Source organism: Galeopterus variegatus, unplaced genomic scaffold (assembly GCF_000696425.1).
Source record: "Galeopterus variegatus unplaced genomic scaffold, G_variegatus-3.0.2 Scaffold2269, whole genome shotgun sequence".
NCBI classification, from domain to species: Eukaryota; Metazoa; Chordata; class Mammalia; order Dermoptera; family Cynocephalidae; genus Galeopterus; species Galeopterus variegatus.
In genome coordinates, this window is record NW_007728380.1 from 172,847 (window position 1) to 200,073 (window position 27,227).

The 27,227-nt window shown below is 54.7% G+C and overlaps 2 protein-coding genes across 2 annotated transcripts in view; one reads left to right on the top strand and one right to left on the bottom strand.

The window, feature by feature from the left end:
- The window catches only part of PITPNM3 (PITPNM family member 3), a 68,965-nt gene extending 50,555 nt beyond the window's left edge, over positions 1 to 18,410 (top strand). The window contains exons 9-19 of the mRNA XM_008581116.1: positions 1,706 to 1,878; positions 3,147 to 3,317; positions 4,672 to 4,866; positions 5,837 to 5,985; positions 7,054 to 7,170; positions 10,064 to 10,180; positions 10,531 to 10,679; positions 10,948 to 11,097; positions 13,159 to 13,342; positions 16,489 to 16,617; positions 18,076 to 18,410. Coding sequence (XP_008579338.1) covers positions 1,706 to 1,878; positions 3,147 to 3,317; positions 4,672 to 4,866; positions 5,837 to 5,985; positions 7,054 to 7,170; positions 10,064 to 10,180; positions 10,531 to 10,679; positions 10,948 to 11,097; positions 13,159 to 13,342; positions 16,489 to 16,617; positions 18,076 to 18,381 — 1,840 coding nt within the window. The 3' untranslated portion in view covers positions 18,382 to 18,410. The remainder of the gene's footprint in view (positions 1 to 1,705; positions 1,879 to 3,146; positions 3,318 to 4,671; positions 4,867 to 5,836; positions 5,986 to 7,053; positions 7,171 to 10,063; positions 10,181 to 10,530; positions 10,680 to 10,947; positions 11,098 to 13,158; positions 13,343 to 16,488; positions 16,618 to 18,075) is intronic.
- A 4,594-nt stretch (positions 18,411 to 23,004) lies between these two features.
- FAM64A (family with sequence similarity 64, member A) lies at positions 23,005 to 26,858 on the bottom strand. Its single transcript, XM_008581117.1, has 5 exons — positions 26,565 to 26,858; positions 24,702 to 24,976; positions 24,031 to 24,126; positions 23,354 to 23,403; positions 23,005 to 23,042 (listed from the first exon to the last, which is right to left on the bottom strand). The coding sequence occupies exons 1-4, from the start codon at positions 26,856 to 26,858 to the stop codon at positions 23,370 to 23,372; spliced, it is 699 nt and encodes a 232-aa protein (XP_008579339.1). The 3' UTR covers positions 23,005 to 23,042; positions 23,354 to 23,369.
- Between the last annotated feature and the right edge of the window lie 369 nt (positions 26,859 to 27,227).

The following is a 27,227-nucleotide window of genomic DNA, read 5'->3' on the forward strand; positions in this document are numbered from 1 at the left end:
TTGGACATTTTGGCGTTTTCCAATTCTTCACTATTATAAATGGCACTGCCGTGCTGTTTCTATACTTTGTGCGTAAACAGTAATATATATATTAGGGTTATTTCATTCGGATGGGCTCCTGGAGGAGGAATTACTAGGTCAAAGTCTCTGCATGTTTAAATCTCTGAAGATTTAAACAGATTATTTTGGACAGATTATCCTTGAGAAAAGTAGCTACTTTCAAGCGATGGTTGCAGGGTGAAAATCTCCACATTTCTGGTTCATTCGTCCTTGAAAAATCCTTTAGGAAAGCCCCAAATGTAGAGAGTGGCAATAAGTTAGAGGCTTTTATTGGCGGGTGCAACACAGCCAGCTTTTCGCTCTGGTGTAGGGACAGATGGCAGTTTCTTTGGCAATTAGGTAGCTGGTGTGTGTTTAGGGACCACGTCGTACATACAAAGTGCATCGTTAAACGCCAGAGTCACTGTCCTCACTGTGAGATACTCACACTGCAGGAGGCAGAAGGGCACGTGGGGACTGAGGATCCTGCTGCGCAGCCTCGCTCACTCCGGAGGGTGCCCACACTCTTCAATCGACATTTCTAACATTTTTTTCTCCTCCACGTTGAGTATTTTAGTTGAATTTGCATTCGGTAAATTGACTGACAAAGCATGTAATCCCACTGTCATGTTTTTTTTTTTTTTTTTCTCCCTTTTTGTCTTTTTTCGCGTCCGGCAACGGACCGCAACCCTCAGTGTCACACCCGTACTGGACCGGGACCGGCAACGGGATCGCAACCCTTGGTGCTGCGCCCGCCCCTCGCTCAGCCAGTGAGCGGGAACCGGTCTGTACGTGGGATCCGAACCCTCAGCGGGAGCGCCGCTGCGCTCCCAAGTGTCGGCCCCCCACTGTCATGTTTTTACCTGTGAGCTGTACCTAATGCTAGCTACAAGGTCCCCCGTTTTCCTCCTGATCCTTGGCATCCTGCTCTGGGTCTGTGGCTGAACATAACTTGGACTGTCTTTGGGGCCATGGGTGCCCAGGATGGGGATGGTTGGAATTCTGTGTGCCTTGCGTTTTCCTCTTTAAGCTCTGGCTCATCCGTGGGCTGGAGGAGGGTGGTGGGGTGACCAAGCTGTGTGCATCTGTCTGTGGATTGCCTGGGACATGGGTGAGGATGAAAGCCCTAATCCTGGCAGAGCTGACATTATCCAGCTGGTCTGTATATTGGCCAGGCTGAGCTTCTCGAGCAGATGGTGCAGGGATTCTCAGCGTGGCCATCACAAAACCAGATCGACCCGTGTGTAAGATGCTTATGTGCTTTCAGGTGCTCAGCTTGTCTCTGTAAATAAAGTTTTATTGGGTCACAGCCAGACATGTTTAAGTATTGTCTATGGCTGCTTTCCTGCTCCAAAGGCGGAGTTAAAGAGATGTTATAGAAACCATATGGCCCTCAATATCTAAAATATTTAATATCTAAAATAGTTACTATCTGGCCCTTTGCAGAAAAAGTTTGCTGACCCTAAATTTGGCCAGACCCTGGTGGCTAATGCTGAGATTATGTTGATGGTGTCTGGGAAGTGGACCCTGCTTCTGAGCCCTGTCCCAGAGACAGAGGGTCGGGTTCCCCACACTCAGATGTTAGGCTGTGCTGCTAAGTGAACACTCCCACATTCTCTCGGTCCTTCCCTAATCTGTCCTGTCCTGTGTCCTCCTCCGTCCACAGCATCCATGCCAGCGTGCTGAAGGATGAGGCCGAGCTCCCTGTGGCCAGGGCGCCCCAGCTTCCGGAGGTCAACCTGGGCCGCTTCGACTTCGATGTGTCTGACTTCTTCCTCTTTGGCTCACCACTGGGCCTGGTCCTGGCCATGCGGAGGACAGTGCTGCCCGGGCTGGACGGTGGGTATGGCATGGGCTGGGGCCTGAGACGTCTGGGTGTCACTAGGCCTCTGTGTCAGGGCCTTAACATGGGAGGAGGTAGGTGGAGTTGGTGGGGGCGGGGGAGGGGGAGAGAAAATGAGTGGAGAGAGAAGGGGCAGTTTCCCCAGATGGGTAAAGGATTGCACTGTCCCTGTCACATGCCCCTGGCTAATTTGTGGTCCCATTGGCTGGTAGTTATGTCCTATGGGAAGATAAGCCATGAATCTTCACCCTATTGCATCCCACTCCTTCCTTCCCCTGTCCATAGGCAGATCCACTGCAGCCAGGTCAGTCTTCCTGATCCACCCCCTGCCATAACCCCTTATACCCAAGTGCACCTTAGTGCCTTTGCTCAGGCAGTAACTGCAGCCTTACATGTCTTTTTCCATTTCTCTAAAATGCACACGTGAGGCAATTTTGCACCAGCAGGGGGTTTAGCAGTGACCCTGAGGACAGGAGCGCAGACTGTCAGAGGCTGGAGGACACCTGGGTTATTAACAGATTGATTCTTTTCACTAAAGCTTACTGACAACCTACAATATGAAACAAAGGGAGAAGTGCTCTGGTTGAAATGGAGGAGAGAGGGCAGAACCCCATGGCTGCCCTCAGTGTTGCTAAGGAACCCTAGGCTTCCCAGGGTGCTGGACCATCCAGTCCCCTGACCTAGAGGGGACCCAGAGTCCGGCTGATGAGGTGGAGGCCTCAGTGGAGACACCTGCTGGTCAATGAGAGAAGTGTTCCGCCAACACTGGCGAGCCTGGGACACCTATCTAGCCCCAGGCCTAGGAATTGAGTGGTGCATAGAGTTGCTCTGGGAGCCGGAGGAAGAGGCAGCAGACCTGACTGAAAGAATGAGGGTTGGCTTCATAGATCAGGCAGCAACCAAGCGAAAGCTGGAAGAATTGAAAGGAGTCTGACCAGTGGAGATAGTGGAGGAGGTCCTCTGAGGAGGAAGTGACAGCTTGAACACAGGCAGAGAGGAAAGAAAGCCTGACTGGGGAACTGCAGATGTTCACCACAGCTGCAGTGTGGGGTGCCTGTAGTGGTGTTCCTAGGTGGGGCAGATTGGCGAGGCCTTGATGCCAAACTGAACATCATGGCTTTGTTTCTGCCAGTAGCAGGGAGCCATGGGAGGTTCTTGAGCAGAAGAGTAGGCTACTCGAAGCTGCATTCCAGGGAGCCTTCTAGGGCCAAGGGAGCAGGTGCTAGAAAGGGGCCTCCCCATGTGTTCTCCCCATTCGCCCCAGGTTTCCAGGTGCGTCCTGCCTGCAGCCAGGTCTACAGCCTCTTCCACTGTGCGGACCCCTCTGCTTCACGGCTCGAGCCGCTGCTGGATCCCAAGTTCCACCTGGTGCCTCCCGTCAGTGTGCCCCGCTACCAAAGGTTCCCACTGGGTGACGGACAGTCCCTCCTCCTTGGTAGGTTCTTGGGAGTGTGAGAGAGTGTTCTGAGTAAGAGGCTGGACCCTAGCCAGGTATACTCCAGGGCTGCCCTCTCTGGTCCAGCCTCTCCAAGCTGTTAGCTAATGGGGCGAATCATTTGAGCAGGGTCTGTGTGCTCTTGGAAGAAAGGAAAACAGGAAGAGAGCTGCCTCCTTTATCTTCAGCGCAGCCCATCTACACCAAGCACTTGCTCTGTCTGAGGCATCTTGGGGCTCAGAGACTTGGGTTCTGCCCCCACCCCACAGGCTCCCAGCCTAACTCCTGTCACCAGGGTCAGTGTAACACTCAAATTGTCAGACCTGATGGCAAGTCCAGGGATCCATGTTCAGTGCTATTCTCAAGTACCCAACCTAGACTCTGGAGGAGCAGAGTAGGGAGTGTGTCATCCTGGTGGGCTTCATAGAAGAGGTGGCCTTTGACCAGGGCCTGGACAAGGGAGGTGCATTTGGGTGATGGAGAAGAGCTGGAGGACAGGGACTGAGCTCTTCTAGGTGGAGAGAACTACAGGAGCAAGGGCAGGTGGGTTTGGGGAAGGGTCAGTGGGTCAAGTGGGGACAGGTGGGTATGAACTTGGGGTGTTGTCAAGGGGAGGCCTGTAATGGGGCTTGGAAATCAGAGCCCTGGCTCCATACTCCAGTGAGGAGGTTTAGCCTAAGCCTGTTCAGAGGTTTGGATCAAAGATAGGAGGTGAGGGGTCAGGAGGCTGTGCATGTGGCTCATTCAGAATTAAAAACCATCCCCTCCCCACCCCCCATTTCCATAAAGACAGTTTCCAAAGCCCTGCTTTGTCAGGAGCTTCGATGGGTAGATGAGGCTCTAAAAATCTCCCCCTGCAACCTGAAATGTGTCCCTCTTTGGTCAAGGGATCCCCCTACCCTGAGATGCCATGTAAGCTCTCAGGCTGGAGTCCCCATTCACTTCCAGTCTCAGCCACGATCCTTTGTGAGTCAGGGGAGGAGTCTGATAAGAGAAGACATGGTTATGTGTCACCCCTGTGACACCAGCTGTGCTTTTGGGGCAATCTTCCAGAAGTTCCTTTGGCAGCTTCTCTATTGGGTGTGGGGGTGATGGTTGGGGCCCTGGCTGGTGCTTGAATAACTCACAACTTAGAGGAGGGGAAACATAGCAATACATCAGTATACTGTGGCCAAGGAGCCCCTGCAGGCCCCAGGGGTGAGCGGTGCAGCTGCCTGGTGCAGCAGTGCAGGTGCTGAGCAGCCGGGCTGGCTTCTCCAAGAGCCCAGCTTCCTGCCCAGTATGGGGCTGACATTGGTGGCCAGCTCTGCTGGAGACACACTACTCAGTCCTGACTTTGAAATTCCCCCTCCAGCTGATGCCCTGCACACCCACAGCCCCCTCTTCCTGGAGGGCAGCTCCCAGGACAGCCCACCCCTTCTGGATGCTCCAGCCTCGCCCCCTCCAGCCCCAAGGTCCCAGCAGCCCGGAAGAAGGCTGAGCGAGGACAGCTCCCACAGTGGGAGCTCAGGGTCCTTGGACAGCCTGGCCCCCACGGGCACCTCCCGCAGTAAGTGAGGTCCTTTTGGGGCCCTGACTGGCTTTGAGGGAGAGGGGCCTTCCTTAGGATGGTTGCTGGCCCGCTGGCAGGGCTGCTGGGGGCAGGTTCTTGGGTGGGGAGGAGGGCAAAGGAGTTCCTGGGTGGCATCCTTGCCTTTGGGGAGCTGGTGGTCTGTTGGCAGAGACCTGGCTACAGACTGAATCCTTACTCTGGCCCCAGACTGGGCTTAGAGCTTGGAGAGAACCTTGAGCTCTGACCCTGGCCCAAGACTGAGCTCTGATCTTTTTTTTTTTTTTTTTTTTAAATTTTTTTTTTGTCAATATACAATGTATATGATTATTATGGCCCTTCACCGACCCCTCCCGCCCTCCTCCCTCTCTCCCCTCCCCACCAAGAATGTCCTTTCCGTTTGCTTGTTGTAACAACTTCAAAAAAAGTATAGTTGTTATATCTTCTTCCCCACCCCCCCCCCGTTTTTTTTTTGTGTGTGTTTGTGGGTAAATTAATTTGTTTATTTTTTAGCTCCCACCAATAAGTGAGAACATGTGGTATTTCTTTTTCTTGTGAGCTCTGATCTTAAAGAGAGCCTTGACCTCTGACCGTGGACCAGGCCCTGACCTTTCCAGGCATAGACTGAGCCCTGACCTCAGACAGAGCCCACTGGGAGTCACTGCTGACGGGCAGTCCTGGGGGAGACTGGACACCCCTATGGGACTGGTTCTCATTCCTGGGGACCAACTGGAGCACATGGCTTCGAGGAGGGTGTGCGGGTGGAGGGGCAGGTGGGTTGTGAGGAGGTAGGGGAAGCAGCGGCAGATTCCCCAGAGCTCTTTCAGAGCAGGGTGCTCTGGCCCTAACCTTGTGCCTCATGTGTCACATCCACCACTGACTGGGTCTGTACAACAGGAGTCCCACGCTGCCCCTTGGGTCAGGGCCCTGGGCAGGCCACTTTGTGCTCACCTTCCTCTTGGACCTGCAGTCACGGCCAAGTGGTGGGGTACCAAGCGGATCGACTATGCCCTGTACTGCCCCGATGTCCTCACAGCCTTCCCCACCGTGGCCCTGCCCCACCTCTTCCACGCCAGCTACTGGGAGTCCACCGACGTGGTTGCCTTCATCCTGAGACAGGTACTGCTGCCTCCTCCTGGGTCCTGCCCCAGGCACCGGGGGAGGATTCTGTACTTCTCTGTCTACAGAAGAGGCTTGTCGTGCAGGCCACGTGGAGCATTTGCTTGGTTTTGGGACATGTAAAGTGTGAGATGCCTGTTAGATGCTGGGAAGGCGGTGAGTGAGATGAGCCTGGAGCTTAGGGAAGATGTCAGGATTAGAGATAAAAATGTGGGAGCATCAGGGATTGGGTGGCATTTAAAATTGGTGATGGGTGCCTACCAAGGGAATTACTATAGATAGGGAGTGCAGGGCTGAGTCCTGGAGCTCCCTGGGGGAGATGAGGAAGAACCACCAAAGGAGACTGAAGAGGGCATCCCTTGAGATCAGATGAGAACCTTGAGAGTGAACCCTGAGCTGGGCAGGATGGAAGTCCCTGGGCTTTGGCAAGAAAAGCTTCAGTGGAGTGATGGGGACAGAAGCCTGGGTGGAGCGGGCAGAGGAGAGGAGGCAGGAGAGGAAGTGCAGGCAGAGCATAGGGTAAGTCTTGCATAGAGTGTTGCTGGTGGGGAGAACAGGGATGAGATGGGAATTGGAGAGGGACGGGGGTTCTGGGGAGAGTCTTTTTTTGAGATGGCAATATGCAGCGTATTTGGATGCTGAAGAGAAAGATCCAGCAAAGAGCGTCTAACAAGAGATGCAGGATTGGGAGGAGAGCGTTGCTGGAGCAAAGTTCTCAGGAAAGAGGAGGGGCAGGGGTCAGGGCTCCAGCTGGCCTTAGGTAAGGGTCACCTGTCCTAATAGGAGGGAGGACAGAGAATGGGTACAGACGCAGGTAGCAGCTAGGTTTGGGCACGGAGGACAGAAGCTACTCCAGGAATGGAGCCATTTGGGAGAGAGTGCTCTGACCCCAGCTGTCAGAACAGGGGGGCAGGGGCCCCAGCCTCCTGACAGTTCCAGGCTGGGAGGTAGGGAAGCCAGGGGGAGGGCCCGGCTGGCCACAAGCTGTTGGGCCCTGACACCCTGGGACGGGGTGCGAGGAGGGAGAAGGTCCCAGAAGGCCTGACGGGGAGCACTGCTGTTGGTCAGGTGATGCGCTACGAGAGTGTGAGCGTCAAGGAGAGTGCTGGCTTGGATCCTGCGGCACTGAGTCCTGCTAATCCCCGGGAGAAGTGGCTTCGTAAACGGACCCAGGTCAAGCTGCGGGTGCGTGCATGCTGGCGTTGCATGCCAGTTGGGACTGTGGCCTCATGGCAGATAAGAGCTTTGGTTTGCCCCTCAGAGCTCAGTGCCCACACAGGCTGGGATTCTTGCTGAGATGAGGCCCCTGGTGCTGCAGCAGGGAGGGTGTGCGGGTTGGTTCCCTGTGGCCTGGCTCCATAGCAGCCTTGAGGGTCAGGGTCCAGAGCACTGGGGATGGTGAGCAGATGCCAGTTATGGAGCAGTTGCTATATGCCAGTCTTCTACAGAGGTGGAGTTGAATCAGAAAATATCCTGCCCATGACCATGGGGCTCTCAGTGTGACTTACCACTGAGTATGGCCTGGAATGTGTCATGACAGAGGGAGGCGTAGATTAGGACAAAGATGGAAAGAAGGATTGTCAGGGCAGGTCACGCAGGACTTCCCTGAAGAAGAGGTTTTGCTGTAGGGTCCTGAAGGATGAATAGGAGTTCGGGATGCAAACATTCATTTATTTACTTAGCAAATTATCATCAATGCCTGCTGTGTCTCAGTCCCTCTGCTAGGGAGCGGGGCATAGAGATGTACAGACACATTGCTATGGTGGGTACCTCCAGTTTGGTGGGAAGATCAGACATGGACCCTATGAACAGTCCCAAAGGGTAGAGGGTAATCAATGTGTCATGAATCAACTTTTTTTTTTTTTGTAAATCTATGTATTGAGATATAATTCACCCATTTGAATTGTACACTTCAATGGATTTTAGTATATTCACAGATGTCTGCCACTATCACCACGGTTAATTTTAGAACATTTTTATTACCTCAAAAAAGAAACCCCGTTGCCCTTAGCTGTCATCGGCCCATCCCTATCCCCTCTCTACTCCCCACACCCCAAGCAATCAGTAATCTACTTTCTGTCTCTGCAGAATTGCCTGTTCTGGACATTTCATTTGAATGAAATCATATATGTTTTTTGTGTGTGTCTGTCTTCTTTTGGTTAGCATAATGTTTTCAAAGTTCATCCGCCTTGTAGCATGGGTCAGTAGTTCATTCCTTTTTATGGCTGGATAATATTCCATTGTATGGACATACTTCATTTTTTTACCCATTCATCAGCTGATGGACATTTGGGCTGTTTCCACATTTTGGCTATTGTGGCTAATGCTGCTATGAATATTCATGAGTAAGTTTTTGTGCGGACATATGTTTTCATTTCTCTTGGGTACATATCTAGGAGCGGAATTACTCAATCCAACGGTTACTCTGTTTAATCATTTGAGGAACTGCCAGGCTGTTCTCCATAACCGCTGCCCCGTCTCACATTTCCGCAGCAGTGTGTGAGATTTCTGATTGCTGCACATCCTCACCAGCGGTTATTATCTGTCTCTGATTCTAGTCATCCTAGCGGGTGTGACGGGGTAACTCATTGTGGTTTTGATTTGCATTTCCCTGATGACTAGTGAAGCATCTCTTCAGGTGCTCATTTCCATGAATCAACTCTTCCCTCACCAGTGCTCCTGTAAAGGAGGCTGGTGTTCCCCACTTCGCTGAGTGTCTCCAGGGCAGGGCCCATGACCGGTTCCTCTCAGGGACAGGTGCAGATGAGGTGTCTGCAGATGTTTAGTGAATTGAGTTAAAATGCATGGGAGGCCGGCTGGTTAGTTTAGTAGGTTCAATCGCAGTCTTATAACACCAAGGTCATAGGTTTTGATCCCAGTACCAGTCAGTCGCCAAAGAAAAAGCATGTGAATTAAGAGGAGGTAGAGACCACATCTTTGGAGAGTGCTTCTTGGAGGGGATGTAGTTGAGTCAGGTCCTAGTGGGTGGTCTGGGACGTGGAGGCAGAGAGCAGGGATGGCACATGGGGTGGGAACCAGTGTGTGCAAAGGCCTGGAGGCCACTGCAGAGCTGGCCTGAGAGGACCAGAGGGGCGCAGAAGGGGAGCAGCAGGAGATAAGGCTGAAGAAGTTGCTAAAGCAAGGCTTGGAAGGCTGAGCTCAGGGTTTAGACTTCATCCGGAGAGCACTGGGGAGCCTGGCAGGCTGTCACAGGTCTGTGCTTTATAAGGATTGACAATTTGTCACAGGGCTTGGGTTTGACTGAGGAGCTCAATTAGGAAGCTATTAGCACAGTCCAGGCAAGAGGTAATGTGGGTGTGGGAGAGAGACTGATGTGACCCATACTGTAAAGGAAGGGTCACCAGATGGAAAGATTCAGGTGTTGAAGGCCGGGCTGGGAGTGGTGGGTGGTCAGGGGCAACACGGGCCTTGGAGCTATGGAATGGACGCAGCAGAAGTGAAGGAGAACGGGAATGCTGAGATGGATACAGACAAAGTGACCCAATGTTCAGGATTGCTCCAAAATAACCCGAGGCGGCACGAGGCTGGGGCTAGGATCTAGGGCGAGGGAGGAACAAAGTCAGAGGGTCTGTGAGGTGTTCAGTGGTGGAGCTGTGCCAGGCTCACGAGGCTTTGTTGCATATTCTCTCTACTCTTGTATGTTTGAAATTTTCCACTGGAGGAAAAAAATAAAAAAGATGGATTGTAAACGGCTGTTGGTCATGAGGTGTGATGTAGAAGAAAGAACCAAGGTGAGCGGGCAGTGTCCAGCCTAGGAATGTAGGATTGGATGGCAGCTGTAAGGACTGGTTGTTACCACCAGGCTGCGGGAGGGTCACGAGCAGCAAGTGGACATCTGCAGGAAGCCCAGGGCGCCCTGAAGACAAGTTAGGGGCTCACAGTCCTGTTTTTCTCATGGGTTCTGTGGGAACATGTCTCTGAAACGCTAATGGAGGTTAACAGAAGACATGATTCAGTAGATATACACTTCGCCCCCCAATCCTAAGAATGCTTTAATGATGAATCAGGGCTGAGTCTTGCTTGCAAGGGTTGAGCCGGCTTCTTTCTGTCCTTCCAGAACGTCACCGCTAACCACCGGGCCAATGACGTGATTGCTGCTGAAGGTGGCCCCCAGGTCCTGGTGGGGCGGTTCATGTATGGGCCTCTGGACATGGTGGCTCTGACTGGAGAGAAGGTACTGAGGGCTGGGCATCCTCTCCTCAGCCAGTCCACCTGCACCAGGTGTCTCATGGTACCACATGGCATGTGGGTGAGGGTCCCAGGAGGGCCAGCTGCCTGTGGTGGGAGCATCAGGTCAGGGAGGACAAGCAAGGAGGGAGGGACAAGCTGGAGCATCTGAGGAGGACTGAGAAGCCAGGGTAGCTGCAGCGGTGAGGTGGGAGGGTGGTAGGAGCTGGGGATCGTTAGGCAGGCACCTGAGCCCCAGGGCCTGCTGTCCTGGCAGAGAACACCCCAGCCTGCCCCTTTGCCAGCCTCCAGTCACTCTGCTTTCAGTGAGCCCCCTGTCCCCCTCATTGCCTGCAGGTGGACATCCTGGTGATGGCAGAGCCATCCTCGGGCCGCTGGGTCCACCTGGACACAGAGATCACCAACAGCAGTGGTCGAATCACATACAACGTGCCGCGGCCCCGGCGTTTGGGGGTCGGTGTCTACCCTGTGAAAATGGTTGTCAGGTAAGACCCAAGGGACATTCTCATGGCGGTTATTCCATTCCCATGGCCCTTCCAGCCAGGTCTGTCCAGAAGACAGGGTCCTTGGGGCTCTACTCTGGGCCCCATCTCTGTCTGCGTGAACAGAGGAGAGTGGAAGAGGTCACTAGTTGTGGCATCAGGAGATGGCACCCAAATTCTCTCTGAGCCTGGCCCTAGACTGAGATCTAACTCCAGCCACAGGCTGATATGACCCTGACTGCCCGGCTAACCACACTCTGGTTCCTTTCAGGGGCGACCAGACCTGTGCAATGAGCTACCTCACGGTGCTGCCCCGGGGCATGGAGTGTGTTGTGTTCAGCATTGATGGGTCCTTCGCAGCCAGCGTGTCCATCATGGGAAGTGATCCCAAGGTCCGGCCAGGAGCAGTGGATGTTGTCCGGTGAGTACTACCTCCTGCGAGGACTATGTCTCTCTTGGGGGCAGGAGCCAGCTGTCCTGGGGGAAATGTGTTGTTTTCTCTGGTTTCCTCTAGGAATTCTATTGGTCTCTGGGGCTGGGAGCTGAGAAGTACTGGCTTCACCTCCAATAGTAATTTACTGAGGTCCTTGGGAAAATCCTTACCCCTTTCTAGATCTCAGCTCATTTGTTCATTCATTCGTTCCTTCTCTCCTCCATCCTTTTCTCCTTCTTTCCCTCCACCCACCTATGCATCCATCACCCTTTTCTGAGGCTGACTCCAGGCCAGGCTCTGTGCTGGGCACTGCTGTGGATACAGCTCCTAGTTGGAGAAAATTCACGGTCCAGTGGGGAAAACAAGTCATGGGCATGAGAAACTAATCCAAGACTCCAGGTCTTGATCAGGACCCCAAGAGAGGGACAGATACTGGGTACCAGGAGTTCTTAGGGGTTGGGGACTGCCTGCCTTCTCTCACTGATAGCAAACTCTCTGGGGGGGAGAAGGCTGGCCTGGCTGCCAGGAGATTGCCAACCTGAAGATGACCACCAGCTCTGTGGGAATAGGCCCTGGACAGATACAAGGTCATGTCGGTGACTAGCCTCCTCCTTGCAGGGTTCGGCCGTGTATTCCCATTATAGCCAGCCCCTCCTGAGCCAGTGCCACCTCCCAAAATTAGGACAGGGAGGCTGTGGTCCTTCTTCTTTGGGGATGTGTGGTGCTCTCACCTCCTCACATGGGTTCCTGGCCACCATGGTGCTCTCTAAACCTTACTAATCATTAAAAGCTGCTTTTTATCAACACAGGTCACTGAGCCCCACCTCAGAACTAACCAGAATCCCTGCAGGTGACACCTGCACCTGTGCATTTTTACAAAACCTCCCCAAATCTCTCAGATCATCACCAGGTTTAGAAGCCATCAATCTATGTTAGCCAGTTGGTGGCTAGTGCCACAAACACACCCAAACAGGTCTGGGTTCATCTGACATTCTGCAGCCAGGATTCTGTGTGAAGTCAGAGGAGAGCACTTCCCCATTGTGCTGTGAAAGCACAGAGAAAAGAGTCTGATTCTGCTTGGGTAGCTGGGAAGTCTTTCTGGAAGAGGGGGCCTTGAAAGATGGGGGATGTGGATATAGGGAGATGGAGTCATGGAGGCTGTCCGGGGGAGGGGTCTGCAGCAGAAGAGCACAGGGCCTGTTGGGGGCAGCAGAACAGCTCTGCGTGGCTGGGGAGATCTGCTACGCAAGGGCAGAGCAGGGAGCATGCTGCAGCGCGGAGAGGCCTTGGAACTTCTCCCCAGGGCACTGGGGAGCCAGGAATGCTTTTAGGCAAAGGAGTAATGGGGTTAGATTGTGATTGACACAAATCACCATGGAAACAGTACCAAGGATCATATTAAAGCCAACTGTATTGAGCACACCATGCCAGGCATGTTTGATTTTAATTCTTTTCACCAGCATAGTGCTGATAGCACCAAGGTCCAGGGTTTGATCTCTGTACTGGCCAGTTGCAAAAAAAAAAAAAAAAAAAAAAATTCCTTTCATCCTTTGGATAATCCTATGAGTAAGTTACTATTATCCCCATTTTGCAGATGGGGAAATGGAAATCCTCAGGGGGTTAAGTAACCTGCCAAAGTTGCATGGCCCAGGATGCTTCTGTGTGGCCCAGGAGAGAGATGAGGCCTGAAGTGAGGTTAAAGTGAGAAGGTTGGAGTAAAGACCCTTGCCTGGTAGAATTGAAAGGCTTGCTCCCTGCAGGAGAGGAGGGAAGGAAAGCAGAGCAATCAAAGGCAGCTTGGCTCTGGCTCCAGAAGAGGACATGGACAGTGGGTTGGGAGTGGGGAGATTAGCTTGGTTGTAGGCATGTGATAACCGGAACTCACGGGCTCAGCTGGGAGTGTGGATTTGGGGGTCCCCCTTGTTTTCCCTAGTGTTCTTCAGAATAGTGCCTCTGGCTTCTCAGGAGGGCAGCAGCGGGTGGGGCGGGCCACTGGGCAGAGGGTATCTCGCATCAGCCGGGCTGGACCCTCCCATGCCATCTCGCCAGGCACTGGCAGGACCTGGGCTACATGATCCTTTACATCACGGGGCGCCCGGACATGCAGAAGCAGCGGGTGGTGTCGTGGCTGTCCCAGCACAACTTCCCACAGGGCATGATCTTCTTCTCGGATGGGCTGGTGCATGACCCGCTGCGGCAGAAGGCCCTCTTCCTCCGCAACCTCATGCAGGAGGTGAGTGCGAGCCGGGTCAGGGCTTTGGCCACACCCAGGTGGGGTGGGGCGGCTGCCGCAGGCCCGCATTGGCCCGGGGAGGGTCGCCCAACCTTCCTGCCCACTCGTCCCCGCCCCTCTCAACCTGGGTGGGGCCGCATCCATCTATCTCACAGCCTCCCTTTCTGCAAGAGCACTTGCACTTTGCAAAGCACCTTCCGGTGAATCTCACTGGGTGCTTTTTGCAGGCATGTGAGGTAGGTATTATCATCTTCATTGACAGATGAGAAAGGTGGGGAGCTCTGGTGACTTGCCCAAGATCTCAGAGTCTCCTGACTCTAAAGCCTAAACTTTTGTCTCTACACCTGATTATTCATTCAACATTTAAGTGCCTGTTGTGTTCCTTACTCTGTGCTTGGTGTTGGAGCTGCCCAGAGACAAACAGAACAGGGGACATGCTCTCTAGAGCTTATGACTCAGAGCTGTGATTCTCACAGTGGGGACCTGGAACCAGCACCTTAGCAGCACCTGGGAGCGCATTAGAAATGCACATTCTCGGGCTCCATCTCAAAGTTACTAGGGAGAGGGCTCAGTGATCTTTACACAAGCCTCCAGGGGATTCTGATGCACAGAAAAATTTTCAGAATTGCTGATCTAGATCAGGGTTTGACAAATTGTGGCTAAATCCAGCCCACAGCCTGTTTTTATAATGACCTGCGAGCTAAGAATAGCTTTGACACTTTCAAATGGTTGGGGGAGGAAATCCCAAGAATATTTCATGATGTGAAAATTATATGAAATTAAAGTTGCAGTGTGCATAAACGAAGTGTCATAGGAACACGGCCCAGCTCATTTTTGTGCATTGTCTGTGGCTGCTTTTGCACTGCAATGGAAGAGTTGAGTAGTTCTGACAGAGTGCAAAGCCTAAAATATTTACTATTTGGCCTTTCACGGAAAACGTCTGCCAATCCCCGATCTAGAAGAAGAAAGACATGTAAATTGACAATTACTAGTGTGTGGTTGAAAAAGGCCCTACTGGCAAACAGGAGAGGAAGGACTTAAGATTGCCTGGGGAGGCCAGGGAAGGCTTCTAGGAGCTGGTAACTTTTGAGCGGAGTCTTGAAGCATAGTACGAGTCAGGTCGACAGTGAAACAGCATGTGCAGAGACACAGAGGCAGGAAGGAGCCTGGGGCATTCTCAGAGCTGTAGGCATCCAGGATGGGGGTACATGCATGCAAGGCCAGACCCAGGACAGGTGGGAGTAGAGGCCCCAGAGGTCATCAAGGGCCTCAGCATGGCAGGTCTTGAAAACCAGGCCCAGACGATGAACTCTCTGCTGAGGGCCATGGGGAGCCATGGAAGAGTTTAAAGCAGAGGAGTGGCAGTGTCTAATCTGGGCTGTAAAAAGATCCCTCTGGCATTGTGTGGAGAACGGATTGGCAGGAGAAACAAGAGGCAGGGAGGCCAGTTAGGAGGCTGTTGCCCAAGCAAGAGACAGGGAGTGCAGAATCCAGGTGGTGACCAGGGGATGAAGAGAAAGGTGTGGGTAGGCATGAGAATCAGGAGGGAGAATGTCCATGTTGGGTGACCAGGAGGGATCAAGGTGCTGTTCACCTAACTGTGGTCTCTGTAGAGGCAGAGCTTGTTCTGCTCACCAATATATCTCTGGGATTTGGGGCAACGATGGCACACAGTAAGCACTCAACAAATGTTAGCAGGATGAATAAATGAACGAATGAGTGAATGAATGGATGGATAAAATGGCTGGGGAGGAGTTTGGGCTGGTGGTGGAGATCGGGAGCCATAAGCATGAGGCAGGTGGGTGAAGCCACGGGAGGGGAGAAGAGGCTGCGCTGGGCTCCCGAGAGCAGGAGGAGGAGCCAGGGACCGGCAGTGGAGTCAGAGGGGGAGAAGGGACAGGAGAGAGAAGCTCCAGGTGGCAGGGCCAGAGGTAGGTTCAAGCAGACAGTGCTTTTCTTGTGAAGAGGTGTGGTATGGTGAGAACCGCCCACCAGGTGAAGACTGGCCACTGAGTGACCTCGGTGAGGAAGGGACACCCCAGAGGGGGCAGAAGCAGCTGGGTGAGGTAAAAATCAGGACAGGTCTGGGAGAGACAGAAAGAATATGCACGGCGAGGGCTCCGTGGTTCTGTGAGTTTGTGTAGCAGCTCCCGGTGCCAGCGCACAGAAATGGAGACGGTGGAGGATGGAAAACCCTAGGGCTGGGACTTGGCCAGACAGGTGTGGGAGCAGGACGAGGGGGAAGAGAATAAAGGTGGAGGCCAGAGGACATGGGGGTGCCATGGGCGCCTGGCACGTGTCCGTCGGGCTGAAGGGCAGCTGGGGTGGGAGGCTCTGAGCGGCACGGAGGGCAGGAAGCCGTGGTCCCAGCGGCGCTGCAGAGCTGTGAGTTCAGAGGAGGCGGCTCTGGGAAGTGACGGCTGCTGACATTAAAGAAGGCACATGGACAGTTAGTCATCCCAGCGATGGTCGGGCTTAGGAGGAAGGAAAGCTGTGACCCTGGAGCAAAGTCTCCAGTGCGCTTGGGAGGAGGGGGAGTGGGAGGGAAGGAGGTGACGTTGATGGGGAGGCACAAAGCGGGGGCGGCTGGATGGTGAGCGCCTCAGACGAGGGGGTGGTTTTGTCCAGTGGGGTGGGTTGGGAGGGAGGGTGATGATCTGGAGGTGCCACTGGAGCAAGGAGGATCTTGGGCAGTTCTCTGAACTGGATTGGGGCTTCTGGGTAGGACATGAGACCAGCTTGCAAGAGGCAGTGGGTGAAAGGTGAGCCTTGGCCTGGGGCGGTGTGGATGGCACAGGGTCAGTGGCCAGACAGACCTGGCTCCAGTCCTGGCCTGCGAGGTGCAAAGGTGGAACTCACTTTCCTCAGTCGCAGAGGAACTCTTTGCCTCATTGTTACAGAGCTTACTATAGTGCTGCCCGAGGTGCGGTCAGGAAATGGTGTGGTCGTGACTGTTCGCTGTGCAGAGCCCCATACAGGCCTGGGGTGTGCAGTGGGGCCTGGACACAGGGTGGACCCATGGCTCGGAGTCTAACAGAGTGCAGATAGTGGGTCTCCAAACAGGGGCTCCCTGGGACTGGTCTAGGGAGCCTTCCTGGGGAGGGCGACTGGTCGCCCCTCCCCCCATGAGCTGCCCTGTGTTTCAGTGCTTCATCAAAATCAGTGCTGCCTACGGCTCCACGAAGGACATCTCAGTCTACAGCGTGCTGGGCCTGCCTGCCTCCCAGATCTTCATTGTGGGCCGGCCCACCAAGAAGTATCAAACCCAGTGCCAGGTGGGTAGAGGCTGGGCTGGGAGCTGAGTGGGCAGAGGCCAGGAAAAGGACTGGGGGAGGGGGAGTAGGCAGTTCTTTTTTTGTTTGTTCACTTAATCGTTTATTTGTTTTCATTTTACCCATTCATTCATTCAACAGACACCACTGGGCACTTGCTTTGGGCCAGGCCCTGTGTTGGGTACAGGAGAGAATCCCCAGTGGAGTCAGATGTAGTGTCATCCAGTCTAGTGGGGGAGATGGAGGCACTTTCAGGCAGTGACAGTGTAGGCGGCAGGTGCCATGATGCAGAACAGGGAGCACAGAGAATCGTGGGGCTCCAGAGAAGAGCAGTGAACCTGGATTCTGGGGCAAGGTTGGCTTTTGGGAGTTTGAAGGAATTTTCCAGGAAGGGCCTGACGTTGGGAGGAACATTTGTGGCAGAGACATCAGCAAAAGGCAAGGGCAGGAGGTGACAGAGCACACGCACATTCTGGGAACTGCCAGTGACACAGCTTGGCTGTCAGATGTGGGCAGGGAGAGGAGAGGCACTGGATCTGTGGGTGCATCCAGCATGGCCTGTGTGCCTTGCTCCGTTTGGACTCCATGCTCTGAGTCTTTGGCATGCGTGTTGGGGAGTGGCATGGTCAGGCTTATGCTTCAGAAAGTTCCCTCAGGCCGCAGGTGCAAGGTGGGCCAGGGAAGCAGGGAGCGAGTTGGAGAGAAAGTGGAGGGCCTGAGGGGAATTTCTTAGGTAGGGGATGGATTGCATTTTGTAATGAAGGGATCACACATGCACGATGAAAGAAAAGGAAAGCCAAGGGTGGCACAGCAGTTTCTGGCTTTGGTGACCAGGTAAGAGGTGCCATTGTGGGGATTGAGAAGCAGCCTGGGGGAGGAGCAGGTTGAAGGGAAGGAGAGGAACTTCCTTTGGGGCAGGTCCAGTGCGAGGTGCCTGAGAATGACCAGAAGGTGATGGGACCTCAGAGTGGGGAACCCCGGAGCCTGGCTCCTCAAACTGATGCATACCCGGATCACCTGGGGATCTTGTTGAAACACAGATGCTGATTCAGCAGGCCTACGGTGGGGCCTGCAAGTCTCCCTAACAAGGGTCCAGGGGATGCTGATGCAGCTGGTCCACGGACCACGCTTTGTGTAGTAAGGTTCTGAGGACACTGAGAGAAGGACTGGCAGGCAGGGCAGCTTTGTGAAGTTATAGGAGGGACTTACATTTTGGGATTTTAGTGGGAGTGATAAGGATGGGTGCTTCACCCCCATCAAAAATCCAGAGAACTCTTGTGTGACCTATGGGCACAGATAGAGGTGCAAAGCGGGACACTGGAGTGGTACTGAGCTCCCCGCTTCCCCGGGGTTTGGCGGAGAGGATGTTCCAGGGAAATGGCGATGTTGGGGGGACGTGGTCCGGACCAGGATTGGGGCCTGCCCCAGCCCGCTGGCCTGACGCCTGTCCCTTGCCCGCAGTTCCTGAGCGAGGGCTACGCCGCGCACCTGGCGGCGCTGGAGGCCACCCACCGCTCGCGCCCCAAGAAGAACAACGCGCGCTTGATCCTGCGCAAGGGCAGCTTCGGGCTGCACGCGCAGCCGGAGTTCCTGCGGAAGCGCAACCACCTGCGCAGGACCATGTCTGTGCAGCAGCCCGACCCGCCCGCCGCCAACCCCAAGCCCGAGCGGGCCCAGAGCCAGCCCGAGTCCGACAAGGACCACGAGCGGCCGCTGCCCGCGCTCAGCTGGGCGCGTGGGCCCCCCAAGTTCGAGTCGGTGCCCTGAGGGGCGGGCTGTGCTCAGAGCGGGGGGCGCGACCAGGCTGCCTGCGGGGACGGGAGGGGGCCGCCTTCTCCCGGACACAGGCGTTTTCCTGCTTTTTTCCCTCCCGTGTCTGTCCAGCAGTGTCCGACCAGAGCGGGGAGGGACCCTGCCCGGCCTTGGGGCTTCCTGGGCTGCGACAGGGTGAGATCCGGGCATCTCAGTGCAGCCGCTGCTGCGTCCCCGACGCCTGTGACCGCAAGCCCAAGTCAGGGTTGAATGTTTGTGTAATCGTCGGAGGCAGGTCTGCCCGGAGCTGGAGTGTTTGGGCAAAGTCGACCATCTCTTTGAGTCTCCCAGGCTTGGGCAGAGATGCTGGGCAGGCCCTAAAGGGAGAAGCTCCCAGTCCCAGGACCGACAGTTGCCGGCAGGCACAGCTTCTTGGCTGTCTTGTGGAGGGGTGAGTGGCATCTGTGCCCACCTTCCCTGTGACATCCTGGGTCACATTTGGGGGCTGACTGTCTTATGGCAAAATAGCCACTTTTTGGGAGCAAGAGGACGTCCCCTGGGCTCATCCTCATGTATGTGGTGTCTGTCCACAGCCCTGGGGGGTGGGGTCTGGTGCTGACGGTCTGTCCTCCTGCAGCTGTCCATTGTCCCCCCACTTGTCCTCAGTATCCTCACCATTCTCCCGTGGCCCTTGAGGACAGGCGGTCCTCTTCCAGGAGTGCTGCCTTGTGCCCTCCCCCGTGAGGCTGTAGCCATGGGCTCTGGCCCTGCTGGGCTGGCTGTGAGCCCTTGAGCCCATTGCTTACCCTCTCTGGGCCCTGCCTGCCTTCTGGAATCGGAGGGGTCCCCCAGCTGAGATTGGTGTGGGCTTTTGACTCCTAGGCTCTCCTCAACTTCTGTTCCTGGGGCTTTTCAGGCCTGAGGGCTCCTCAGAGTGTCTGGTGATCCACGCCTTCCACATGGCCTGGGAGAGGGGTTCTGGGTGGGCTGGGAGGAGCTCTTGTCCCACCGCCTCAAAGGAAGCCCCTCTGAGAGGGGCTGGGAAGGGATCCCATGGAGAGCCCCGCATCAGGCTCCCCTCTCCCAGCTTTGCTGGGACCAATTTCTCCCTTTAGGCTCCTGGAAGGCATAGAACTGAGATCCAGGGTTCTGGGGTTCATGGAATTTTGGCTCAAACTGTTGTATTCCTCTTCCCTTCCCCTGCCACTCAGCTTGGTTTGTGCCCATAACCTCTTCCTAGGTAGTCCCCTGAGGTTGCCAGGGCTTGGCTCTCCTGGGGCCCCTCAAAGCCTGCCCAGGCCCTCCTGCTGCTGAGCCCCCAGCTTGGGCATTGGTCTCCTGCACCTCCTCCCGGCTCCCTAGCCCAGGCCCACACCCACCACGTGGGGCTGCCTGGAGTTGCCTCTGAGCCCCCGTGAGCTGCCCCCGGACCTGCCCCAGGGCCCAGACGTCTGTACACACAGCAGGCATCTGTGTCAGCTCAGTGTCGCTTCCGCTCAATGTCTACCTCTCGCAGCTCCCATGCATGCAGCCGATGGCGGCTGCTGGTGGGGGCGGCTGGCACACCACCGTTGTGAATCGCCAGGCAAAGCGGGCGCCCTCCTGGGGCTGGAGGGGCCTGGGCTCCCAACCCCAGCCCTGCTCTCTCCACTAGAAATGTCTTCTGCAGGCGGCCAGCTCTTCTGCTCCACTCTCAGCACTGCATCCCGCATCCAAGCCCAGCGCTGCTGGCAGCTCTGTCGGGGAGGGGTGCGGCTCAGCCTCAGCTTCCCCTCTGGTCCTGCCTCCTGGTGGTTCACACATGCCCATCCCTCCTTTAACGTTTCATCATTCTTGGCACTTCATCAGCACCAGCTCACGTGGTACAGCCACTTCAACCCTAATCCTTCTCACTCCTTCCTACTTCCCCCCAAATACCCTGAATTAAACTTGGGCAGACTCAGTCTGATTCTCTGAAACTCCACTGTCTCCTTTTTGCAGAAGCCACTGATGTTTTGCTCTCAAATGATAAAATAATTAGTGGGAGATACTTTGTCCCCAGTTAGAGTCGCTCTTCTGTTTCCAAGAACCCCAGGCTAGGAGTAAGAGAGAGCGCTTGAGCCAGGACCCCTGGGGAATTTGGAGTCAAAGTGACCAGGGTTCTGTGGCTCTGGGGGTTGGAGCTGGGACACAGGACCCAGCAGGAAGGCCACCACCCCTTCCTTTCCAGAGCCCTGGATTGGGGCTTTGACAACTCCCATGAGATGCTGATGGTGTACAGTGAGATATTGTGAACACAACACCCTCGGAGCTGTAGTTGGTGTGTGTGAATGTGTGTACGTGTGGTTCTGTTTAGTGATGAGACAACTTATGTTTCAGTACTGCTTCCACAGCAACCATGTAAGCCACATGCACATTCTGTACTTGTGGTTTGTTCAATTTTGTCTGTCCAGTTAAATTGGAGGAAAAAAAAAGGAACCAGGTCATGTGGTTCTCTGGAGGGGGTGCTGCTGCCCTGAGTAGTTCTGTGATCCCCACAATCCACCTGTTTTCTAGAGAATCCTAGCTCCTGGTGTGCCTGCTCTCCAGCAGCTGGAAAACAGATCTTCCTGCCTGACCAAAGCTCCTTGTTTCTTGTGTGGCATGTTTGTTTTCCCAATCTGGTGGCAGTTCTGGCCAAGGGCCTGCCTGCCACCTTCCTCTACCACTTGCCCTATTGGGGGTTCAGGGGACATTCTTAGCCAGGGCCTGCTCTTCCAGCATCATGGGTTTTTCCTAAAGATCTTGACTCCTCCCTTAGGCTCCACAAAACATTAAAAAAAGAAAACTAGACTCCTTTCATGCATTTGGATGAACAGCCCTCTTGTCTGGGTGCTGGGCTACAGCAAACATTTAAACCCCAGTATTCCAGAGATTACTGGGGAGGGTAGGGGGCTCTCTGAAAGAGAGAGATGCTGGATCTCATGGTTTTTAAACTGTACATTTTCTACTTTGGAGACCATGCCCTAAAGTGTCCTGCAGACAAACCATGGCACCAATCTTTAAGTGAAAGCTGGGTTCCAAGGTAGGTGGCCATGTGTCCATAGGTGGCACGGTTTTGCATCAACACTTTCCCACCCAGCCTGGGGGGCAGCCCCACCCGGGAGGGGCACCCTGACTGGGAAGGAGCCTCGCAGCTGACCCCGCCTTAAATAATCAACTTTCCCACCAGATCCCGGGGGTTTGGGTGCCAAGTGCTCTGTAAACCTATTCTCTTTGGCTCAGCTAAAAGAAATATCCTCTCCTTCCTTTCCTTCTGGGCTTGGGGGAACTTTCTTAAAAATCACAGTTAAGTTCAAGCAGCGAGGCCTGGACGGGCTCTGCTCTACGAGCTGAGAAGCCAGAGGGGTGGTTGGGAGCAAAATCAGTTTTGACTCCACCCTCCTTGGGATGAACTAGAGGCAGGTGACACCAAGGAGGGGCAGGCCAGAGGGTGGCTCGTGCACGGGGACCCCCACCCATGGACCCCGCTGTCCTTTTCCGTTTGTTTACTCGGTGGTGGCAGCCAGTCTGACCTTGTCCGTGGTCTGACTGTTCCCATGTGTGTAACCTTCAGTATTGTCTGTGATGGATGGTTCTGTGGTGAAAAAGGTTTATTATATTCCTATGGCTGCCTTGTACAAAATCCGTTAGAAAAGAAAATGTAAAATATCAGATTTCTAACAAGATGAAAACAGCATTATGGAGTTAAAAGATTTTTACAACTGGTCTTGATTTTGATGTGAGCTGGTTTTTAGCTCTTAAATGTTGTCACTGAAATAAAAACCTTATTTGCCTTTAAATTGTGCTTTACTCTAAACTAAGTTGAGAAACCTTCCCTTTATTCACGTGCTCCTAGAGCTGGGGTGGGGACAGGTGAGCTCGGCATGGAGGTGGGCAGCACAGAGGTGGGTCCTAAACCTCAAACCTGTGGCCAGAGTGGCCTAGGGGAGCAAAGGTGGCGGGGTGCTGGCAGTGAAAGGGAAGATGTCAAATGCAGAAAGTCTTTATTTTGCAAAAGCAGTGTTATCTAGGAAAGTCATGCGCTGGTTCCTTTCTAATAAAATGACAAAGCAGATTTCTTAAATAATTTACAAAGGGCAGAAATTGCTCTGGAACAGTGCTGCCGCTCCCTGCACACCCACAGTGGCCTTGCTGAGCACATGAATAGGTACCCCTGAGCCCAGGTTCTTAGGGCCTGCAAATATCTCCTATTCCTTCCTCTGGGGCCCTGGTGGGGGAAGCAGGGATGGGAGCTGGGTCCCCAAGAGCGTCAGAAGTAGAAATATAGGGGGGTGAGTCTGAAAATGACTCCCCACAGACCCTGCTCCTGGATACACAGCTCAGAGCTGTCAAGCATCTTCTGGTGCTTGCACTTCACACTGTAGGTGAGGCCACCACAAGGCTCAAGGGAGGGATGAGTCTCTAAGCCCAAGAGTCCCCTGAGGAGTAGAAGGAGCAATTCTCCCCACCTCTCCAAGTCACTCTCAGGCTATAGCAGGTGGTGACTGATGGGTCCAGATGTGGCCAGAGCAGGAGAGCTCTGGGTCCTTTGTTAGTCAGATCCTTGTTGGCAGCAGCCCAGGGGTTCTGATGGTTCCTAGGGGATTCCTCTGGGAAGTCCATGGAGTGGCACAGACATTTTGGGGGTGAGTACTTGGTGGTCCAACAGGGCTTTCCTGCAAGACAGAGCTCCCTCTGTGCCCCTTGTGCTCAAGGCAGGGGAAGTGGGGACACCATAGCTTTCCCCCTGAAATGGGGGGGCTGGAAGGTGGCTCTAGCATGCTCAGTTAGTCATGCAGTCAGTGAGGTTAGCAGCTCTGGCTCCAAGCAGGCAGGAAGACTTTTACGCTTCCCACTCTGCTGTGCTCATCAGCTCTGTGGGTTTTTCCAGAAAAGACTCATTTCTTTAACATGCCTTCAAATACACACACATGCTCATGCGTGAGGAGGAGGAAGACGCTGGGAAAGATGCTTGAGAGGACATTACCTGCAGGACACTGTCCTTAGTCACAAATGAGAGAGACAGTCATGTCGTCACTAGAGATGGACAAGGGGGAGGGATTTACGCCACTGGTTCTGAAGCCCCCCTCCCCTCCCCGCCGCAGTCTGGACTAGACCAGACCAGACTTGGAAATGTGGTGGGAACTGGCCACTCGACATATAGTCAGAGCTGTCAGGGCCCTGTCTAAGAGCCCTTCGTGCCCTCTGCCTGTTATACTAATGGGGAAACGGCCCCAAGTTAGGGCAGATCCAGAACTGACACCCTGCCCCCAGGATGGGGACCTGAGCAGACAGACCAGGAACAGCAGCCATGTTGCTTTTCCTGATTCCATGGGTGGGCAGGACATAGAGGAGCCATGGGGAGTACTGGAGGAAGGGCAGGTCTTTCAGGAACTGGGTACCTGGCCACATGTGAGGTTCCAGGTGATGGACAAACGTGGGAGCTCAAGGCCTGGAGGACCATGAACATCCAGGGTGCGTCCTTACCCACCACCCGATTCAGGTCTTTCATCCCTTCTCATGTTTGAGAGGAGGAGACTGAGGCTCAGAGGGGGCAAGGACTGGCCAGCAGGTCAGAGCCGGAACCAGCAGCCTGCCTACAAGATGGCATGGCACGAGGGCCCTGTTGGCCATTACCCTTTGAAGCATGGGATGCCAACTCACCTCTCTTCAGCCACGATGGCTTCGTCCAGCTCTTGGGACAGCTTTTGGAGATGCTGGATTCCTGTCCCCACAGGGTCTAGGTCACTGTCAGACTCGCTGAACAAAAGGGGAAGCCACACCAGTGACTGGTCGGAATCCTGTGGCAGGAGCCCCTCCCAACTCAGCACTGGGGCCTGACTTGCAGGCCCAGATGACCCTGGGAGACTGACAACACCTCACCCCAGACCCTCTACAGAGTGACATTAGAGTGACTTGGAGCACCTGGTAGAGAATGGAGAGCTCAAAGCCCACAAGGCCAAGCTATGGGCAGGTGACCTCTGCTGTTCCCCACTTGACACTGAACCTCAGCTCTCCAGATGGCCTCAAAATTTGCTTTTGGGTTCACCAGGAGGCTTGCGCAAGTACGATCCCATCAGAGCTAAGTTCACTTCTTCCTTTTACAGAGAGGGAAATTAAGGCCTTGAAGGATTTTCTCAGGTCCCCCGCAAGCTCTGGGGGCATAGCTGGGCCAGAACATGATGTAACTCAGCTCAGGGTGTCCCTGGCTCCAGGTAGCCATTGGAGGTGCTCAGAAGCTGCTGGGGCCCATTAGTGGTTGGGGGAGCCAGGGAAGGGGAATCGTGCCCGTGCTGAAAGGCCGCCAGCCCTGGGGGAGGCACCATCCCACTTGCCTGGGAGAGCAGAGGGGCTCTGTGGAGGAATAGGGGCTCCGGAAAGTGGCCTCTCTCCTCGACCGTCGCAGTGGGTGGGCACGTGGGCCCATCTGGCCAGAGAGGCGGGGTGGGGGTGAGTGGGCAGGGGTAGCCCCAGACAGCCGGGTGCTCTTCTGGCTCAGGCTGTGAGTAGGGAGGTGACTGCCCTTCTGTGCCCCTCTCTTCCTCCTTCTGGCTTTCACCTGGGTTTCCACCAGCCACTTGGTGCCACTTTGGCAGGACTCCTGGATTCTCTGTGACAGGCACATGGAAAGGTTAGCATTAACAAAACCCAGGGTAAGCTATCCCAGTCTCCAGGCCACACCACCAAGCCCTGGGTCCACGAGCTGTCCCCCCAAATCCAGCTGCTGTTAGATTCAAGGGTGAAGGATATGAATGACTTATGGAAAATGGATCCATTGCAGGGACCCGGCTCAGAGCTCCCTGGACATGACTGCAGTGGTCAGCAGCAGGAGAGCCACCATCGTTCACATGGCCTCTAAGTCCACACCCTCTTCCCGGACACAGATTATTCAGAGACTCAAGGAGAAGGCCCAGAGAAGAGCAGGCCCACCCCCCTGGATACCAGGAGATCATCTGTCTTCCTGTCTCTGGTCTCGCTCACTCTGTCCCTCCTCCACATTGGTCCACTGAGACCCTTCTGAAGGGCAGTTCTGATCATGACATTCAACTGCTCAAAACCCTCCCGTGGCTCCTTGCTGCCCATAGGACCATGCCTGACTCTTCACCAGCTAGACTGTCTTTGCCTTGGCAAACCAGAATCCAGAGGCTGGACAAGGCCCAAGTTAAACTTGATGAATTATGTGACCTTGGGCAAGATACATTTCATTTCTCTGATCCCTGAGGGTGATGAAAACAACCACAGGGCTCTTCCAAATAACGACTTACATGTGGCTCAGACACGTCTCTATAGAGTCCAGAAACAGTCACTTTCTCCCCACATCTTCAGAATCCCCAGCAAGCCATTAAGGAATTCACCCCCTTTGCCCCCCAATTCTCTCCTTGGAGGTCTATTCACTCTCCTGGCTTCTGTCCTTTCTAGGGGACACCTTCCCATCTCCAGCTCCAGGTTTACAGACACATCCTTTTGGAAGGCACAGGCACCTCACACTCAACATACAGACATCTTTCTGCCAGCACATCTCACCTGGCCCCCAATCCTCTGGAATCTACCTTCTGAGTAGCTCTTGAATTTGTTCACTCCTCTGCAAGCCCAGGCCCCTCAGCTCCCGCAGGTAGCTAAAGAACAAGCCCTAATACCCTAACCTGATGAGATTTCCCACCCTGTTTAGGATTCTTCCCACTCCCCGTCCCTCCCGGGAGAGGCTTGAGTCCTTCATGTCCTTCCTCCCTGCTCCCCCTTGCTCCTTGCTCTCTGCCCTCTGTCCCTACCCAGACCAGATCCTGCGGGGCCCTTCAGCATCTTGCTTTCCCTCAGCTCTAGATCTGGACTCACCCTATTTCACCTCCCTTATGCGCTCCTCACGTGTCCCTTTTCCTGGTGAACTGTGGGGTCACCTCCCCCAGGAAACATTCACTAAGCTTGTGTTTGGTGTCCCTTCAAGCATTTGCCACTTGCTTGCAATTTCCTATCATAATACAGCTCTTGTCACCTTCTAGCGTGAGCACCTGCCTCTTCTATGACACTCCCATTCACTCATTCAACCATTTGTTGAGTACCTACTGTGTGCCACGTACTATTTGGGGTGCTGGGGAAACAGCAATGAACTAACCCAAATCCCTGTCTTCATGGAGTCTATATTCTTGGGGCCTCTCTGAGGGCAGGAACGGTCCATAAATGGTTAGTATTGTCATTATTACCTGGGACACGACACCCAAGGCGTTCTTAGCCGAGCGAGCTGCAGCCTGGAGGCCCTGCTGCCCTGGCTCTGGGGTTTCCAGGCGTTTCCAGGAGGGGCCTGCCCGGAGGTTGAGGCTGACTGCTCTCAGGGGCAGCCTCCTCTGGAACTGTCTGCACAGGGAGCCCAGGGCCCCGGTGGAGGTCTCCTGATGGCCAACCGCGGGCTGCAGCATCTCGATGTGCTCAGACTGCTCCTGGTCCCGGAGAGATCTGCGGCGCACGGAGGCGCCTGCGCCGGGCCACTGAGAGGCCATCTGCCTGGCCGAGTGTCTGCCCACCAGACCCTGGGGAGAAGGCCGAAAGGCGGGTCCTCAAGGCATCCCCATCCCCAGGCTCCACAGGGGAGAGATGGGTGGAGTGGGGTAGGGGGCGGGGGCACCTGGCAGCTGGGAGCGGGAAGGAGGACGCCTCCTGGAGGCGGGGCCTCGGTCGGCAGCACTCCTGCCGTCCCGCTTCCAGGTCCCCAAACAGCTGTCTCGTCCCGGCCTCCTTCCCGCTGCTCCCCGCCTCGGCGCGGGCCGGGGTCGGCGGGCGGCTCCTTCACGAGCTCGCCCAGCCCGAACGCGCGGCCGCCCGGCCAGACGCCCCCGCAGCCAGTGCCTGTCCGGACCAGACCCCCGCCC